Source organism: Dipodomys merriami, unplaced genomic scaffold (genome assembly GCF_024711535.1).
Source record: "Dipodomys merriami isolate MVZ:Mamm:240054 unplaced genomic scaffold, mDipMer1.0.p SCAF_2, whole genome shotgun sequence".
Taxonomy (NCBI): domain Eukaryota; kingdom Metazoa; phylum Chordata; class Mammalia; order Rodentia; family Heteromyidae; genus Dipodomys; species Dipodomys merriami.
The window spans coordinates 93,335,280-93,356,361 of record NW_027203381.1 but is presented as its reverse complement, the minus strand read 5'-3'; the positions used below and the strand labels follow the sequence as shown (position 1 = coordinate 93,356,361).

General features: G+C 34.1%; 1 protein-coding gene across 3 annotated transcripts in view; it reads left to right on the top strand.

Moving 5' to 3' along the window:
- Nucleotides 1-21,082, top strand: part of Epha3 (EPH receptor A3) — a 321,384-nt gene that overhangs the window by 248,744 nt on the left and 51,558 nt on the right. For 2 of the 3 annotated variants that reach the window (XM_070030435.1, XM_070030434.1), the window contains exons 8-11: nt 646-748; nt 1,404-1,471; nt 7,883-8,008; nt 13,371-13,556. In XM_070030435.1, the coding sequence (XP_069886536.1) occupies nt 646-748; nt 1,404-1,471; nt 7,883-8,008; nt 13,371-13,556 (483 nt within the window). Of the gene's footprint in view, nt 1-645; nt 749-1,403; nt 1,472-7,882; nt 8,009-13,370; nt 13,557-15,452; nt 15,515-21,082 lie in introns of those variants that run through there. The other variant, XM_070030436.1, reaches the window with a different exon arrangement.

Below are 21,082 nucleotides of genomic sequence, written 5' to 3'. Positions count from 1 at the left end.
GCAAATCTGTTGAACTTACTCTTATCCAACTGGATCTTTAGATAATTTGGTCATTTTGGTGGGTATTCCTATATGTTGTTTCCAGTTTTTGGCAATCATGAATATCCTGTTTTCTTCCACAAGGGTGATTCTTTAAATAAATAGAAACAAAGTATTGTCTATGTGCCCATCTTATTTCAGTTATTTTGCAAATTAAATATCAATTTTAAAAATAAACACCAATACTGGTGGTATCATAATTTGGAATCATTTATAATTTCATATTGGGAAACCTTTACCGATTCTCTTTCTTTTGCTAGAATTTCTGATTTATCCATGAGTTTTGGGGAGAGGAAAAAAAACAGTCCTGTATAGTTTCACCATAAATAATTGAGTAATAATGTAAACTGATGATGCTGAAACCAACTATTTGATTTATAAGTGATCATTTCATTTATTAAGTAGAAATTTCAAACCAAATTATGGAAAACATCTTGTTTTGCACTAAATAAAGAATACTTACAACACAGTATTACATAACAAGACACAATTCCACAATTCCGTTAAAAGGAGGATATAACACTTCATTTCCAAGTTATTTCATAAAAATGTTAAATCACACTAGGTAATGACTCTCTTTTTCTTTTTTTTTCTCCAATCTCACAGCTTTCTCCATCTCTGGTGAAAATAGCCAAGTGGTGATGATTGCTATTTCAGCGGCAGTAGCAATTATTCTCCTGACAGTTGTGATCTATGTTTTGATTGGAAGGTGAGTTCACTGTCTGCCTCCTATTTCCTTTCATTGCTGCTTGCCTGGCTGGCCTTCATTGCTCTTAAACTTTGAAGAATGTGGTCAACAAAATATTTTCACAAGTAAAAATATCTCTATTTGTATTCTGTGTCTTTCTCCTACCTTTCTTTCCCCGTCTACCTTTTGTTCTCCGTTTCCTTTCTTTAGTAATTCTTACTCCTCATTCTCTAACCCATGCCATTTCTATTTGATGCCCCCCCTTTTCCAGTTCCTGCCTTCTTTTTCCAATTATCTCCCCACTCTTCAAACAATCCCAGGTTTCTTTAATATTTTCTCACCCGAAACACTGGTACAACACTTCACAGGACTAATTGTTACCAATGGAGATTTTACCCCCTACATTCATTCCAACAGTAGTTGTTAAAACATACTATAAACACATTCTAAGGCCATTGTAAAACCCAACCTGGCGGGGTCTGCACAGGAGGGAGGCCAGACTACATATCTCATTAGGCAATTCTCCAGGGACCCCCGAAAAATATGAAGTCAACAAGCTTTCCCTAAAGCATTTTATTGTGAAAAAGTCTAATTTTTGTGTTTTGCATATTCTGAACCTAACTATTATTTTAATTATACTCTCCTTATATGTACTTTTCCTTTGATTTATCTTTAGGTTCTGTGGCTTTAACAAGTCAAAGCATGGTACAGATGAAAAGAGACTTCAGTTTGGGAATGGACACTGTAAGTTTCCGAACTTTGAACATTTTCAGTTTCATCAGCAGTTGATTTATATTGGATAACTTACTTCTTGATGAAGAGGATTCAAGAGTAGCTTTTTTTTTTTTTTTTTTACAGGAAAAAGATGAGCAAACTAAATTTATTTTAGGAGAAGAAAATGCATGGCTCTGCATTAAGTAGATTTTTACATGGCTGCAGTTCAGCATATTGAAGTTCAAGCAAAGAGGAACCTGTTGTTTATATTCAAATAATGCCCGTGATGAGTAGCAGGAACTAAAGTCAGCTTTGCATGGCTGAAATGCAAAGCGTATCTTCCATTTCCTTATTACTAGTCCTTTGCTAAAAATCTAAATAGGACACTTGTCTTTTCCCTGTCAAGTAAATATAAACAACCTGTGTTTATATAAAATGCCTTACTCTATTTTGTCAACCACCCAGGAAAGAGTCTTTAGAATAAATTGTTTATTTTGGAGTCATTTGATATCCAATCAGTAGGAAAGCCAGTACTTTTTCTTCCATCTTAATACCAACTAATTTGGCCTCTTTTTATATTTTCTAAAAGAAATACCCTGTTAGGTAACAAGCTGTTCACATTTAACAAAAAGACACATTTTCCCCCTCTTAGTGAAACAAATCATTACATGTGTTTTGTTTTTCTAAACTGTGGCTCAGCTCAGTTCAGCAATTACTGTTCAGTGGACTTATGAGGAATAGCATGTTCTCACAGAAATTAGTACAAAGACCCTACTCATGCTCAGAAGCTCTAACGTGTCTCCTTATAACTAATGGAGGCTTATACGCATTACTGTCTTTGTCATGTATTCTTCTTGCCTTCTAAAATTGTTTTCAGATCATCATTCTTATCAGTTATTATATTTGGATCTGCCATCCATACCTGGGGTTAAAACTAAAGTAAAAAAAAAAAAATTTGATTACTTTTCGCTAATTTTCAGAACACATACAAAAGGAAAGCCTTTCAAAATTTTAAATTAGTATGATATGCAAACAATGCATCCATTTTCAGACTCAGCTCTTGTTTTTCTGTCCCATTGGTGGAGTCATTTTTGACTAACTCATTTTGAGAAAATCCAAACTTCTACCTTTTTAATAATTTCATATCAATTTGGATTTTTTTAAACTCGTAAGTTCTACAAAAACACAAAAGAATAGATATATCTTCTCTTCTTTCATGCTTCCAAGCAAATGTGTTACAATCCTTATACATACTGCCTTCAGTGGCTTCAATCCTTTTCAGTTTAAGATGGAAAAATTAAATATTGTCTACTCAATGATGAGATCATATTGACTTAGTGACGTTTGGAGGAGCTGTACATTTTATGAATATGGACTTTTGATAAATTTCTGTGCTGATTCTAATCAGATTCTTAAAGCCACTCCGCCCAGCTGTTTTACTGTTTGTTTATGGTAGAGTTCGTTGAAACCTTAATATGTGTTCAGTGTGCAGCATTTTTGGTAGATAAATAAACAAAAGGCCATACATTTTAATCCTAGCTTCAAAACCATAAAGTAACTTATATGCATGTCATAAACTTGCAGCCTCTCAATACTACAGCTGGTTTATTTCAGCCTATGTATTTGGTACTACTTTAAAAAGCTCGAACTATGAAGTATTCCCTCTAGCCTTGTTACAAATCCTATAATATTGCTTCAAAAGGAAAGAAATGTGTTTTACCTCGTAAGATCCTGTCCCTTTGCCCTCTGTAGCTGGACCTTTTTTACATTTTTGTTTTACTCTCCTTAGGGCAACTCATGCTGGTAAAATGGAAATGTAAATTATTGTGTTTGCACAGAACGAGCTGTAAAGTAGTTCAGCTTAACACGTGTGCATGTGTTTATTATCTGGGTTCCATGACAGAGCCCAGTGACTCTGCGTGTTGCCCTTAATTATTGGTGTGAAGGGATTATGTGCCTTGCAGCCTGAATCTCCTGATTCCCAGAACCTCTGGGTAAGCAGTTAAAATCAGCAGCCACAGCCTCACAGCACATAGACTTCATGTGGGGTGGATGTGGGCATTGTGTTGATATTTATAATTTTCTCCAAAAAAGCCATGTGGTGGAAAAGCCATTTTCCATACTTTAATTAACAGAAGAGAATTTGATATTTTGAGGGAGATGATGTACTAAGTTTAGTATTGATATTTTTTGAGGGGGATGATGTTCTAAGTTTAGTATTTAGTAACAAGGTTAACTCTAAATTCTAAAGCACATTTGAAATTTTAAAGCCAGTGCCTATGGAAAGTATTGAAGACACTGTTCCTGACTGTTGGTTTCATACTCTTTGTTAATTCAAGTGTCAACAAATATCCTCTTGGGGATTTCTTAGCAAAGTAAATCATTCTAATCATTCACCACAACTCAGCTTTATCTTACAGTTAACCTGTCTTTTTTTTTTGTTTTCCTTAAAGAGGAATTCTAGATCTCTTTATCTTACTATTAATAAGTAGAAGCAAATCAAAATATATTATTGCATCATTCATCTGATTCAAGTTTTCATGTAAATATAATTAAATTGGCCTTACAAAAAGATTCCAAGAAGATGCTACTTCTTAATATATTGTATTCACTCTGTGATAGTTATTTTTTATTGTTATTTTTGTTTCTATGGTACTGAGGAGTTAAACCTAGGGCCTCATACATGCCAGGCAAGCACTCTAGCACAAAGCCACATTCCCAGTGGTGGTAGTTGCTTTTATCGTCTTTCTTTTAATACTAAAGCAAGAAATGTATGATAGTGTTCCTTAGTATGTTTCTTGCTTTAGAGATAAAGTATGTTAATATTAATAATTAGAAATGGTTCTAGTATAACAATAGCTATATTGGAGCTCTGTAGTCCACAAGACTCGGACACCTGCTTTTATAGAATTGAGTAATCAATATATGAAAGAGGGATACAGGGGCTGGGAGGTGGCTCAGTGGTAGAGCGCGTGCCTTGCATGCATGAGGCCCTGGGTTCCATTCCTCAGCACCACATAAGCAAAAAGAAAAAGCTGGAAGCGGAGCTGTGGCTCAAATGGTAGAGCACTAGCCTTGAGCTGAAGAACTGAGGGACAGCGCCCAGGCCCAGAGTTTAGGCCCCACGGCCAGACCCAAAAATAAAAAAAAATAAAAAAATAAAAAAAAAAGAAAGAGGGATGAACACTTAATGTGTTAACTCTAAAGGAATGGTGCTTCTGGGCTTAAAATTCAACCTGGAAGCCTCAATTATACTAATAATTTAAATAGGGCTAGGCATATTTGTTGGTAGTAGAGTGCTTGCGTGGCCTAGCATGTGTGAAACCTTAGGTTTGAACTTGAGTTGCAGGTAAAGGAAAATTCCAAATAAACATCCTGTATGGGGTAAATAGGGCACCGAGGTTTAAACTTGTTACTGTATGCTTGCTAGAGAGGAACTCTACTACTTGAGTTACACCTCTTACCATTTTTCACTGGCTGTTTTTGAGGTAGTAACCTTTGGGCCTGGCTAGCCTGAAAGAAGTTTTACTATGCATACTTCTAGCAGCAACTGGCCATGATACTACATGTTAAATAGATCTGGATCGATTTAACATTTTTGCATGGAGTTGTTCTAAACCACTGTCTTCCCAACACTCAGCCTCTGTGCAGCTCATGGAGTAGATGTGTACTGTGCCTAGCTATTTAAGGAAAGAATCTTAGGAACTTTTTGCTTGGGCAAATTCTGGTTTGGCCACAAACCAGGATTCCCCAAATCTCTACCTCCCAAGAGGTAAATGAAAAAAGTTTCCAACAGCTTCCCCCTTCCTTTAATCTGAGGACTTTCTATTCTTATATTTGAGATATCAAGGAAAACTCCAGACTGACTTTCCTCAAATACTTCTCCAATCCCAGTCTACCCAAAGCCAAGAATAGACTTTAAATTTCCACATTTCTGTGAAGTTAACTTAATATTTGTTAGTATCTTTTCAAGTTACGCATACGCTGCCTCAAGCTGGTGTCCTGCTGCTTGTTGGCAGTAGCAGGCCAACAGGAAGTAGTTTGTTCCTGTCTCCTTCCCATCTGCTCCTTCACCCTCTGGTCCCTCAAAGGATTTGTCAGTCAGCTGCAGAAGTAGCTGCGCAGGGGAAAGCTTCCACCTTGCATCTCTGCCAACCACCTTTTCTTTTATAACTCATTGATTTTCACTCAGGTTCTTCACTTGAAATAACTATGAAACCCTAATAGGAGTATGCATTACAATAAACTTTTAAAAGGGGTCTTGAAATCCTTAAGTGGCCAACTTCCATTGTGCTGAAGACTGTCAGGGACAACTGTTAAAATACAAACTCTAATATTAGCTCAAATGAAACTAGTCAACACAATGGTCAATTATTTTTGTGCCAAAGAAATTTTTTTCGTTATGAAGTCATATTGGAAACTGTAATGTCTGACTTTATTTTTGTTAAGTTCAGAGCAAAAGTATTCTTCAATAATTTTGCATAATAAAAGAAAATATTTAAATTAAGCAATGTTAAATCCCACGAAAGCAACATTATCAATGTTACTAAGATTGAGAGCATAACCAATAATATTTGTAGATGTACTATAAAAATTAAATTTTAAAGTTCCTGTTGAAGAATGTTTAGGGAATTTAATCATCTGAATCTTCTTTAGAGAGACTTGAGTTTTCTTTTAGATAACGTTTTTTGAACTTTGAGAGACAAATTACATATTGCCTCTCATTTGAAAAAAAATTCCAAATGATAGGAATTTTATAAGTATTAAAACACACTCAAAAGATTTTCCTGTTTTTCAGAGTTTTTAATTACATAACATGAAAATGATCACTTTTAGAATAACTTAATGAGCAAATTACAAGACGACTTATAGTTAAGAAATTATACATGCGATTTATGTTTGGATTGTAAGTTCTTACTATTATTATTAAGCTTGTAAGAACAATTATAAATATTGCTTTAACTAATTTGAAAAAAAATAAAAATTTAGTTGCTTGATAGTATATTAGTGAACAGAGTTCATAAGTATGTGTAATGAATTAGCTCTGTGTTCAGGTAGCTTCAGATAGAAGATAGGCCTTTTTGTATTTTTCGATTTATTCTGCCTTATGAAATTCTTTCAGTTCAAGGCAACCGCTTCAATTGTTCTTCCTCATCTCTCCCAAAGACACATATCCTAAATTATCTAGTTTTGTTTTCACATATGTACATTAAATATTATTATAATATTTATATATATTTTTTGGAGGGGGTCCGTCATGGGGCTTGAACTCTGGGCCTGAGTGCGGTCTCTCAGCTCTTCAGCTCAAGACTAGCACTCTACCATTGAGCTACAGCATCACTTCCGGTTTTCTAGTGGTTTATTGGAGATAAGAGTCTCACGGACTTGCCTGCCTGGGCTGGCTTTGAACCCCGATCCTCAGATCTCAGACTCCTGAGTAGCTAGGATTACGGCGCCTGTCTTACATTGAATATTATTTGCCCACGCTTCCTCAAACTCCTTGGTTCAAATACTTAGAGAAAATAAAAAATTATATAAATGGGTAAAATAAAATAACAATAAGAGAAGGAAATGTTTAAAAAATTATCTCAATATTTATTTATTGTCAGATGTTGCATATGTGGTTATTATAATAAGTATGTGGTTATTATATTGGTTGTAGAATAACATGACATTACCATTATGTATTTAATAGTAATTATACTGCTTGATCATTTCAAAAGCATCTTCATTCCTAAAGTCGGCAGTAAGATATATCTGTTTTTTGTTTTTTATTTTTATACATTTTTTTTAAATTGTGAAAATACCATACAGAAATATTCCAAACTCATTCTTCAAGGAAATAGAAGAGGCAATCCAAAAATTCATATGGAACACTAAAAGACCCCAAATAGCAAAAACAATCCTTAACAGAAAGAACAGTGCTGGAGGAATATCAATACCAAGTTTCAAACTCTAGTACAAAGCCATAGTAATCAAAACAACTTGGTACTACCCAAGAACAGACCTCAGAACCAATGGAATAGAATTGAAAACCCAGAAATGAACCTGCAGACCTATAGCCATCTAATCTTTGATAAGGGAGTTAAAAAAAATAGAGTGGAAGAAAGACAGCCTCTTTAGTAAATGGTGCTGGAAAAATTGGCTAATCACTTGTAGAAAACTAAAGCTAGATCCTTATATATCACCTTGCACCAGAATCAACTCCAAATGGATTAAAGACCTCAGAGTCAAAGCACTCTGTTTTCTTTTGTTTGTCATTATGGACAGCTTTAAAAAATATTTTTCAACACTTAAGCCAACATCTCTGTCTGTTTCTGTGATATCATAACATAAAAATTGATGTAGCTTATTGGATTAGAATATTTCAGGCAAAATTATCCTAAATATTTTCTCAATAAAAGCCTTATAAATAATGCCTTTGCCCCTTCCTTTAATCAGTAAAACTCCCAGGACTTCGGACCTATGTCGACCCACATACCTATGAAGACCCTACACAAGCAGTGCATGAGTTTGCTAAGGAACTGGATGCCAGCAACATATCCATTGACAAAGTGGTGGGAGCAGGTAACTCATTAATCCTACTGCAATAGTAGTATGCTAATTGCATGTTTACAACTATGACTAAAAATACTACCTGAGGTTGCTGTGTTTTCTGAAGCTTGGGTGACATTTTTCTAATTTCATAATTAAAGACAAGGAGTAAATGGGGTATTTAATGGAATTTAATGATTTTAAAGGTGACAGACTTACAAATTGAAACAATGGCTGCTTTTATTTATTAGTTTTCAGAGGTAGTCTCAGTTAATGCTCAATCTTCCCATAGCTATGCTGATCCCCTGTCAAAAACCCATTTGAATAAGTAGGGATACAATAATGTCTCAGTTTAAACTAGACCAGTAATTGAAAATCTTCATTTGAATTTTAATATCCTCTTTGAAATTCAAAGAACAATAAAAATGTTATATATGACACTCCAATTTCATTACAACTATTTTGACAGGGTATCATAAATAACCTAAAATATTTTAATTAATTAATTTATTCAACTATAAATTCATGAATAAACATGGAGTTATTGCTAAAATAAGTTGCATTTCTCAATAAAACTTTAGGTAAGTATTAAATAAAAATGTTTTGTACACTTACAAATAAGCATATGGGTATCCATAATATGTGGAAACATGCATATCAGAACTACTATTGAAAAATAAAATTAAACTATGCATAATACTACAGAGATAATAATCTCACTCTTAGCTACTGCCTTCAAAACAACTAACAATTTTTATGTTGATATAGGAAATAGAGTGGATAGGGAAATTTACTTACTTGATTATTAATAACTTGTCTGATCATATTTGCTCCAAGTGCCATATTTATGTATTCATGACTAAGGCTTCTTTATACAAACATGCATGCATTTGTCACTATTTTTTCTGTAGATAACAGCAGTATCTAAAGTATTCAAGAAAGAAAATTTGACTGATTTGTTTTATCCCAATGATATATTTTTCTAAACTTTCTATAATTGTTCCAAGTACCTTATGTTCCTAAAAATTCAAGTATCCAGATGGTAATAATTATGAAACTAGTATTCATAGAGGATACTAATATAGATATTCTGTTTTGCACAAAGCAAGACTTGAACATGTGTATGTCACCACATACTTGTGGTAATCTAGTACAGGAACAAATGTATGCAGAGTATCCTGTTTATTGGGTTAGCCTTGTTTTGTGAACAGCACTGTGACCTGGAAGGTTTATATTTGGCTTGGTTTTAATGTTGATCCACAGAGTACACTGCTTTCCAGCATGGAATTTTCAGTAGCACAAGCAGCACCTGATCTTTGCACACTAATCTGGAACCCAATGAGAGGAAGAATAGCTCACTTATCCACAACCTAGGTCCAGAAGGTCAAATAGCAATCATCATGACCTTGAAATCTGAGGCCCTCTGCACTGGTAAAAAGGCTTTCTATGGAGACATCGACATAGTTAGTTAGCCAGAACATAGAGTTGTGAGGCACAGTAAACCCGAATGTTCATGAAAGATTAGACTAGATCCCCTTTGTCTTTTCTTTCTTAAAACATATAACTAAACAATGAAGCCTAACCTCATATTGAGAGACATGTAAGCCAACACTCTTGACTATCATCTTAAGAACAATGATGCTGTGCTTATTTTATTTTTAAATAGTTATATGATTAGTTGATGACATTTCTCCTGGAAAAATTCAATATATACACACAGTATAAGAATTTCTTGATTAGAATGTTTGTCATCACCAAGAATACAACATAGAATCAAGACATTAAAAGATACCACACACATACACATACACATAAATACATATACATAAATAAGTGAAATAATATACAGATATAATGATTGTGTATAGACACATTTCTTAAAATAGCTTCAGTAACAATCAACATAAGCTAACATTGCATAATTGTTTTAATTTAATAATATTTATTTTTTTATCTGTCATGGTATTAAGATGGAAGCCAGGGTCTTGCTAGACAAGTGCTATATAACTAATCCATGTCACCACCCTCTAACATGAAATTTGCTTGTTAACAATCCATTTACTTTTTTTATACACCATTCTTAATAAAAGAAAAAAAAGAATTTAAATTTATCCATCAAAGTCCAATACTAAAAGTTCTAAATAAAAGACTATTCTTAGTCTAAACTTGTTCACCAGGAAAAATACTTTTAGTTTTTTGAATTTCAGAAAGAGCATATATTTTATACATATGATTGTATGTATTGCAATTCTCTAATTTCATGTCAGAGAATGTATTTGGATAAATGTTCCAGAAATCCTCATTTACCTAAAAGATCCTTAGAAAAAATTATACCTATTGAAATTTATAAAATTAATGTTGAGCCATGAATTATCACCTCCAATTAGTATACTTCTATTGGTGAGGATTGCAAAATGAATAAAAAATTCTAGTGTAATTTTGGAAAACCACTGTATTTTTTTCAAATTTAAAACTTGTAAAAACTTATTTTCAAGTTTCAAAGTATGCTAAGCATTCACTTCTTATTTAATTTCATTAGCTTTTAAAATAGATATTTGTATGTCTATTTCAGTGGATGGAAAAAAAAGAAGCTAAGTATTTGAACATCCATTGTCATATCAAAGGGAGAAACCGTAGCTAAAATCCTTTATTTTCCACTCTCAAAGCCCATGCTGAACACTGACCATCACAGTGGTACATCATTTGTAAGATTTTTGTAGGAATTAAATGAGATGATTCTTGTGAAGAGAGTGATGCTGACAAATAAGCCTTGCTCAATAGGTACTGAAGTATGAGAAGGGTTCAGGGAGACATGATCACTCTGCTTTTCATGAATTCTGTAAATTTGTCCATGAATCCCACTTAAAATAAAGAAAATAATCTCTAATTGGCTTACTTAAAATGTGAAATCTTATCCTTAATCTTTCTAGAACAGTCCTCTTAGAAAATGTTTTCTTTGGAAGTACTTACTCAGTAAGATATGAATCTTGCTATCATTACCATCACATTAACATCTCTTATTTTAATATGGAATTTGGCCACTTCTCTTATAGTCATATAGAATCTTGTAGTTTCCAAAGCATGTTTATATTCATTTGTCAATTTGATCTGAAAAGAAACATGAGTGTGGATAGATAATTTACCCTTCTAAAGTGGGTCTAAATTCAGGGAATAAATGGTACCAACATATAAATTCTACTTGTCATGCATTTGACCCTGGATCTAGTACCTCACATACATTAATTAACTGTACAACAGTCTTATCAGATAAGCACAATTGTCACACCTATGGTATAGATAAAGAAATGGAGGCACAGAGAGGTGAAGATACATAAAAACCACAAACCCAATAAGTAACAGAGCAAGAATAAGCCCTAAGCTATTTGGCTCTGGGATTGATGTTCTCCACCACAGCTCTGTACTGTCTCTTCTATAAACTGACAAGTGATATGTCGCTAAGTGGTGATGGCATCTGAATTTAAAACATGATCCTTTATACCATGTTGACTCATGAGAATGGCAGAACTTTCAGGAAATGAAAGTTCATTATGAATACCTCTGTATGGTTTACTCAAACGTAATGTTTATACAAAGCGAACTGGAGCTCTCTGGCAATGTTCAGATAACTCTGGATAAGGCAAGAAACTCTTACTCTTGCTTACAATTCTAATTTTTCATCATAACATCTCCTTCTCCTAATAGTGCTTGTCTGTAGTTATACGTTCTGCCTTGGATTTAACAAAACCAGAGACGGTTCTCAGGCCCCCTCCCTCATTTTGTCTATAATCTTTAGGACATTATAACTGTAAGGATTGCTATCCTCTCCCTTCTTTGTCAAAATAAAAAAAACTATTTTTTTTATCATTACATTGCTTTATTTTTCTCAGTGTCTGTTCAATTCTTGCCAATTGATGAGTATTTGTTAAATAATTACATGTACTTCTGCTTTTAGACTTTAAATGACTTTTCCAAATTACAGTATAAATCATTGCTTTCCAAGAAGAAGATTGGAATCCTGTTGAAGGGTCATGTCGAGGGGAGGGTAGACCTTCCTAGAGCGATACAAGTGATTTGTTGTCCTAGAGCAAGAAGCTCTAGCAGGACAATCTGCTACTTTTCTGGCTCAACTCATTTACTTGGGGATGGTTGGGGGTGGGAGGTGGTGAGTTAGAGAATAATCTCACTTCTGTCTGCTGAAACAAAATATTAAAACTGACTTTTCTAAATCACAGGGACATTAGCTCAAGAATATTATTCTATTTCATAGAGAAGCAAATGATTTTTTTATTTTTTATAGTTTTTTTATTTTTTATTTATTTTTTATTGTGAAAATACGGTATAGAGTGGTTACAATTACATGGGCAAGATAATGAGTACATTTCTTATCAAGCATTGTAGCCTCCTCCTTTGTTTCTCCTTCCCATCCTGTACTTAATCCTAGAATATTTCCGGAAAACACTCTTGTTCAATTTAAAACCTTGTTCAATACTAAAATGTGTGTGTGTGTGTGTGTGTGTGTGTGTGTGTGTGTGTGTGTTTGTGTGTGTGTGTGTGTAGAGAAATAGAGAAATAGATATAGTCTCTGTTCTAAGCCAGGTCAAAATCTAATGAGGGTGGTAAGTAAAGCTCTTTAATAGTAATGCACATAAAAATAGTGATTAGTCTAAATCATTTTATACATTGATTACACTCAATTACTTAATAGTAATCAACACTTAGCATCCAACTTCTGGATTAATCACACATATTTTGGAAATAAGATTTTCATGTAGGACATTAAACATAAGAAAATGTTTCCATAATAACTTTTAGACAAGACAGGCTATTTAATTTGATACTCTTATGCAATTGGTCTTCTCCCAGAAGCCCAGAAAACTTTATAGCTAGCATGCCAATAATGCAACAAACCAATACTCCAATAAATGGAATTGATAGCAGATGTTTCCTTTCTCATTTTCTGAGAGTTTGAGTGTATAGCCCCATTGGTCCTCACAGTAAAAATAGAATAGTTAAAAACATCTGAAATTCAACACAATGTTCAAGTCATAATATCTGTGCCAGCCTGTTTGTTACCCTGAAATGATGTTAGCTATTACAAGAAAGGGTGAAAAGTCTGATGCATGCAGCTTTTAGCTTTCTTCTTATTTTCTCATGTTGCAGTTTTCGTAGTGTCATATTTAAGATTCCACGGGCACTCTCACAAGGTCTGTTTTCCACTATGTTGTGAATATCTTGGGCTTTTCCAGACAGTCTCATTTTCTCATCTTCTGTAGTAATTTGGAGGCCTATGAAGAACTGTAACTGCTTGCTCTTTCAAGTATTTGCTCTCTAACCAGGCTAGGATAGATGTGCTATGTAATTATTTGCATTCTGTTGCTTTCCTGCATTCCACCAGGTGAATTTGGAGAAGTATGCAGTGGTCGCTTAAAACTCCCTTCCAAAAAAGAGATTTCAGTGGCCATCAAAACCCTGAAAGTAGGCTACACGGAGAAACAGAGGCGGGATTTCCTGGGAGAAGCAAGCATTATGGGACAGTTTGACCATCCCAATATCATTCGACTGGAGGGAGTTGTTACTAAAAGTAAGTAAGGCTCTAATACCTGCTTTTCCTGCCTTTCTAGACAGCAAGTATATTGAAGTAATAGTATTTTGGACATGCTTTTCTTTTCTTTTTTAAATTTTTTTTTATTGTGAAAATATCGTACAGAGGGGTTACAATTACATGAGCAAGGTAATGAATACATTTCTTATCAAGCATTATTGCCTCCTCCTTTGTTTCCCCTTCCGATCCCTTCCTATCTCTCCTCCTCCCACCCCAGTGGACATGCTTCTCTAAGTCTTAAAAATTCTTGAATTTTTAACGTAAAATAGTGAGTGAGATATTGGGCTGTGCAAAAGCATGCTGATTAAAAGACTTGTGGAGAAGAGAACTGTGGAAAATGTAGAAGAGCAAGGAAAAACAATGATTCAATTTTGACAGGAACTCCCAGCAAGTTGCCTTTTCATTTATTCTTCACCAGCTTTGTTTAAGCTCCCAGATCTTTACCCCTGTTGTCCTCCCTGCCCTAGGAAAATTATAGGCATCTTGGGAATGCTTCTGAGCTGGAAACATTGGTTCACAAGGAGACCCAAGGCTTTCCCCCTGCACCCCTCCCCTCTTCTCTTCTCTGTGGATTCCAAATAGTTCTGATCTAGGGTCCCAGGTGGATTTTTGATTGCTCTGGGGGAAGTTCTGGCATTCAGCCCACTATAGAGATCTGAATTTATTTCCATGATGGTTTCTCCAGCCAAGCTCAAAAGGGATCCTGTGAGGCAGATCTGTGATTTTTGGCTCCCATTCCAATGAAAACCCCTTGAGATACCATTGGGACCTTTCTTTCTTTTTTTTCTTAGTTGAGGTTTTGGAGCATAGAATGCAGAATAAGTGAAATTGGCAGCAAATTCCTTACAGTGAAAGACAACATATGGCAGAGAGTTTGGCATCCTTTAGGGGATAATTCATTGGCACCACATTTACATACTCTATGGTTACCAACAGACATTACTCATTATGTTTTTCACAATGTTATTCTTCTTTTACATTACATGCACCACTTTCCAAATGGCAGTAATAGTGAGTCTCACTGTAGTGTGACTAAAAGGGCATTTCCTTCTTCATGAAGGCATGGTATAATTGAAATATACTTTGATTTCCTTTGGAGTGTTCATGTAAAATAAATTAAATTAAGAACTTAACAACGTGGAATTACTTAAACATATGCTATATGCCCATGTTAAGCATTTTAAAAAAGTGTTTGAACATTGAATGCTAGGACTGTGTTTGCCACCATTCTTCCCACCCATTCACCTTAAGACCCACCCTCCTCACACCAAATGGATTTCAGCTTCTTAATCATAATATTCAGTGTACATTGTTAAAGTGGAACTGAGTGACTTGAGAAAGCTGGTGAGGCTAGCATGCTGGGAGAGAATGCTGGAAGCGAAGACACTGTTCAAGATGCATGATATTAGGAATCTAATATGTTGAAATGGAACCCCTTTGTTGATTAAAAAATATTTGTTTCTTGCCTCTGTCCTCTGAAAAATTGTGCACAATGGTAGTTATACTGACCTTTCTTGTGAAAATATCAGATTATAAGCTGATGTGAGCAAGCTTGCTCAGTTTGCTTGGCTTGCCGGTAATCCTACCACTTGAGCCAGATCTCTAGACATGCTTTTTTGCTGTTTATTTTAGATGGAGACTTTTAGACTTTTCTGCCAAGACTGGCCTCAAATTGTAATTTTCCAAATCTCATTTTTCTGAATAGTTATAATTACAGTTATGAGAAACTGGCACCTAGCATCTTTTTCATTTTTTTAACCAGTAAGACTGGTTTGGGAAATGAATGAATCTATTTGACTTTCAGGGAAAGACCATATTATTTTATATCTGTAGAATTTCAGTGACATGTTTCACTGAGAGTTTCATATCATTTAGCCATTGAGCATCTGATGTCATCCTAATCCACTGGACTGTCCTTCAGAACTGGAGATTCACTGAGGAGGAAATCACTTGTGCTTAGATATTCTTCTAAACTTTAATTTCCATGATGAAAAATTTTCATCTTCTTTAATGGAGTATCTGTTATTTTTCTGATTTTGTACTATGGCATAATTTTATTGTCATTGATTGATATTCTGTGAGTTAGATATAATCACTTCTTTTACCTTTGAACAAACAATTGTAAATCATAATTAGATTGTCTGGCTAGAAAGTGCTAAATATAGCATGGAGAATATGGATGTTTCTTTTACACTCTACCCACATATTGGAACAAACACATGTTTTCATGTTATATTCATAGATTCTAATTATTTATTTCTTTATTTTAAAAGTACTCCCTCACAACTTCATCATAGCAAGGCAACTTTCTTGTTTCAAGAAAAAAAGGTTGCAGATAATTTATTACTGTCAGAATCTGAAACAAAATGTTTCCAAAGATGACAAGAATGGTGACTAACATAGAGCCTGATCAAAATAAGTACTTATTTCATTGTGGTTGAGGAGCCAAAAATTAACTAACTAAATGAGACACAGAGAGAGAGAAAGAGAGAGAAAGAGAGAGAGAGAAGAAAGGAACAAAGCATGGAAAGAGGGAAGGAGAGGAGAGAGGGCTAAAGAAAGAAGGGAGAAGTATCATTTACTATCTTCCAGTGTTTTAATGAATGCATTCTTAAAGAAGTACAGTTACACAACTGATTGCATTTTTCAGGGAGTGAGGGAGAAAATAATTGTGTTTTAACATGGACAGAGGCATCACTTAAATTCTTCAATGTCTATAAGTAAGAAGAAATAGATAAAAACGACTATCGAAGTAATTATGTTTAAATTTGAGCTTACAGATAGGTTCTAGTATTCTAGCCAATAGAATTTGATTTTATTCATTTGAGTGTTCTAAATGACAAAAGAAATCTTTTAAATTTTAATAAATGCAAATATTAAAACATAATTGCTGTGTTATTTTTCCTTCAGATGTAAAAAATTAAATAAACTAATATGAATTGTCATCACAAACAAATCTATAGAACAATCCTGAAGAGAAAAATTCTGTAAAAAATACATTAAAATGGTTTCTAAAAACTAAAGATATAACACATTAAAAATCTTTTTATATCTTATTCTCTAACAGTCTGATATGGATTACAACTGTTTAGTCTTGAAGTGAGAAATCTAAATTTGATACATCTCCTTGGCCAAATAAGTATGTAAGAAACTGTCAAAGCTGACTCTATAAATCCCATCATCTCATATATTGTAAATATAACAGAGGAGTAACCCCAGAGTTAGATTTGGTACTCATTAGTGGCATATTTAAAAGCTCTAAATCAGGTACCTTTTTCTAATAGGGAGAAAATAGAAGCTCCCTACAATAACGTTTAGATGTTACATTTAAAACATAAATATGACACATTGTCATCAAAAGAGATTATTTATTTTGCTGCTAATATTTTATATTCTAAAACATTTGACTTCTAAATGAATACTCATGTACACACCTGCACATAAACACATTGGATAAATAGATTGATGCAGAATTTATAGCTTATCACATTTCAAATTTTTAAAAAGAGCATATCAATATCTAGAGTAAGAATCAGTACATCCAAGATCAAATTCTGACACAACCATATTAATGGGTGAGACCTCATAAATCAAGCAACTCACGTATACATCTTATTCTGTAACATAGAATTAACAGTGAAATCTTACTTTTTTTTTGCATCTTTAAAATGAGATGAGAGCTGGGCATTGCTGATTCACACCTGTAATCCTAGCTACTGAGAAGGCTGAGATCTAAAGATGACAATTTGAAACCAGCCCTGGCAGTAAGTCCATGAGAGTTATCTTCAATAAACTACTCAGAAAAAAGCCAGAAGTGGCATTGTTGCTCAAGTGGTAGAGTGCTAGCTTTGAGCAAAAGAAGCTCAATAACAGCATCCAGGTCCTAAGTTTAAGTCCTAGGACCTCACCCACACACAACACTCCCCCACCCCCACCCCCACAAATGCTATGAAAGTATGTATGAATACATTAACAAAGAATTATGAAAATCTTTTGCTAAGAGTGAGATAACCATTTAATTTGTGTGTATACAAAAAAACATTCTTGAAAAATTCCTTTCTTCTCTTTTGTCTGAGTGAAGCCTTTTTATTATTGCTATTAATTGTGTGCTTAGAAATACTGTGTCTATTATAATGTATCATTTTCAAATCATTTTGAGAAGGGCCTTTATGTGATCATTACTTTTAATTTGTTTGAATCAAGTCATAAACAATTTTAATGGTATGTCATGAGCCTGAAAATCTTAAACACGAGAAGGTGATAGAGTCTCTGATCTTCAAAGTAGCAGCAAGCCGGGGGACAGGCTTTGCCCAGAACGAGGTACTCACATGTGTTATCAATTTTAGTTGAAGTTCAAAAGGATGAAACTTGATTTTAACAAATGTTTGATATTTCTGCCATCACACCATAAGTTAAATGATGTTTAGATTCCAAGAATAATTCCTATTGGCAATATTTTACCTAGTGAAATAGGAGGAATTAAATTCAATCTAATTGATGTGTTTTTCCCTCCTTGGATTAATTTCTTGGAAATTTAAAAATTGACCAGGAAACTTAACTGTAATCTTTTATTGTTGAGGAATGTCATGGATGGAGCACTAAGGGGATTTCTCATAATTAAAACAGCCACCCCCCCTCTGAGTGTTCACTATACACCATCACTAACATTGATTTGGACTTCCTTATTCCCAGTATAGAGGATAAAGGAATATTGTTGGGCTAAGATGGTATACTTTACTAACAATCCCAAATCCTGTTATTTCCTTTCTCTCTGCAAATTTTCTTCTGAGCTTCTTTCAAGAGTATTATATTTCATCTCAAACTCTTAATCTTTCTTTTATGGTCGTACTCGGGTTTGATTTTGGGGCCTTGAGCTTTCTAGGCAGATGTTTACTTAAGCCATATCCCAACTATTTCATATCATATTCACAACAGAAAGCACATATGATATATTACAGAGCTAGAATAATATTTTTTTGCAAACTCTGATGACACATTTCTGATTACAAGTTTATAAAATTCAGAATGTCGATATGCCCACATGAACAGAAATAGGAGACTGTTTCTCAATATATTACTGAAAATGTGAGAACTAGAATAATATATTTACATGTCTAAAGAACTTTAGCTCTTTTCTTTGCATGCTCTATGTATAACAATTGCACTAATCCACATATTTGGATTAAAACAGAATTTATGTGGTAAATTTCCTCATTTATTTTATTGGATATTTTCTGAAGATTAAATTCAACTTACAAAGTTTACTAAATCCTCTTGTGTCTATGTCTTGGAATTCATTTCCCTTAGCATCATCTTATATGGTCATATGTACATAGCTATTGAGATATTCTGTTCATCTGATAAGATAACCTAGATGTATACTAATTATTGCAAATAAGGGAGACTGTGAGATCTATGTTTCTTTGGGTCTGGCTTACTTAACTTAATATGATTTTTTTCCCAAGTCTTTCCATTTCCTTATAAGTGGGGCAATGTCATTCTTTCTGATGGAAGCATGGAATTCCGTTTTTCTTTGTTGTTGCTGTTTTTAATATACTATGTGATTTTTTTGTTTCCTTTGTATATTTTTCCCCTATGGTATATCCCCTGATCTGGTTGTATTTGATTCTGGTACCCTGGTATTGTATATAAATTTATTCAAATTAGGGAAGGGAAAGGGAACAACAGAATGATGAGACAAAAAGAAAGGGGAAACCAATACAACAGCAATATACACAAGACAATATGCTAGAAATAATCTTTACAACTTGGGAAGTGGGAGTTGAGGGAGTTGGTAGGAGAAAAATGAGGGAAAGGTAACAAGTTTGACAAGAAATGTTCTTATTACTTTACTTACGTAACTGTGGCCCCTCTGTATATCACCTTGAAAATAAAAGAAGAAAAAAATTACAAGACCATAATTCTCAATGTGTACAAATACTACCTTTTATTATCCATACTATCCTAAAAGAAGAAAAATCACTCAGTATATACAAGTAGCTTAGTAATTCAGCAGATATCTGAGCATTGCTGGTTTTACACAAACTTTTGTATTAAGGGGGAAAAGGAACACCCCAAACTCAGAAGCATATAATTGCCTTAATGCAAAATCTCTACAATCAATATCAGAAGGTAAAATAACAGGCCAGCAAAATGAATAAGACAAAATTGAATCACATTAGAATAGTTACAAAACTGTATAGAACAATGGGTTAAGTGTGTATAATTTTATATATCTTAAAAATAATTACATTTCTGTTTGAAAGTGGATATTATTATCTAAGAATTAATATTTGAAATTTGTAAAGAAAAATATGTCTATGGTTGACTGTGTATCTATCATATCACTTACTCTTCTTTTTGTAAAAAATGTGATGGAGAAGTTTGTGGTAAAAACAGCGGTGCTTAACCTGGAATTCTTAGTTATTTTAAATCTCCTACCCACCATCATCGAACAGTGATTCAGTAACTAGAAATATCTCTGAATCACTATGGATGGTTGGTAAATAAACTCATTTAGTAGACTTACTCACTTGTTTTTACTATGTGAAAAATCAACATTTCTTCCATATATTTATAAGTAAATATGGAGTCTGGCACAGGTGGCTCATGCCTGTAATCTAGCTACTTTGGAGGCTGAGATATCATGATTTAAAGCCAGCCTTGGAAGAAGCCTATGAAAAACTTCAATTATCCACCAAAAAGCCAAAAGTAGAGCTGTATCCCAAATGATAGAATGCTGGAAGTGGCGCTGTAGCTCAAGTGGTAGAGCGCTCGCCTTGAGCTGAAGAGCTGAGGGACAGCGCCCAGGCCCAGAGTTCAGGCCCCATGACCGGACCCAAAAAAAAAAAAAAAAGACCAAATGATAGAATGCTAGCCTTGAGCAAAAAATTATTCAGGGACATTGCCCAGTGCTCAAGCCCCAGGACACACGCAGATACAGAAACAGACACAGACACAGACACACACATGCACACACACACCAACTACAAACCTGTTTTGTTCATTTTGATAGTTTTATTCCATCTAGTTACTGACCATTTTAGAAGTTTTTGATATATGCCAGATAGATTTTGGAGTATCTGTTGATAATGAATGATGTAGGGTTTGTTTTGAGTATGTAGGTCATATTATTTGCAAATCAAAATGCATGTAAAAGAGCATGCACACTTGTATATCAATATTGCATACTATGAAGATGTCATTTTATAATTTCCTAGTACATTTTATGCATATTAGAACAAACTCTGGCCACTATTCCAGAAAGTCTTTTTCTTTAACTATATTTATCAAAATCATGATCACAAGGGAAACTCTTAGTACTGATTTCCAAGGTAGAACATTTTGATTCTGTTTACTTTTTGTCTGTACATTTGGTTTCCTGAATCTTTGAACTTAATGCAAAGCACATTTCCCAACTTGCCCATCTTAACTGAAGTGTTTACAAATACCTAAATTACAGAGTTAAAGACAGCCTGATCTGATTTCTGAATGGTCATGGAGCT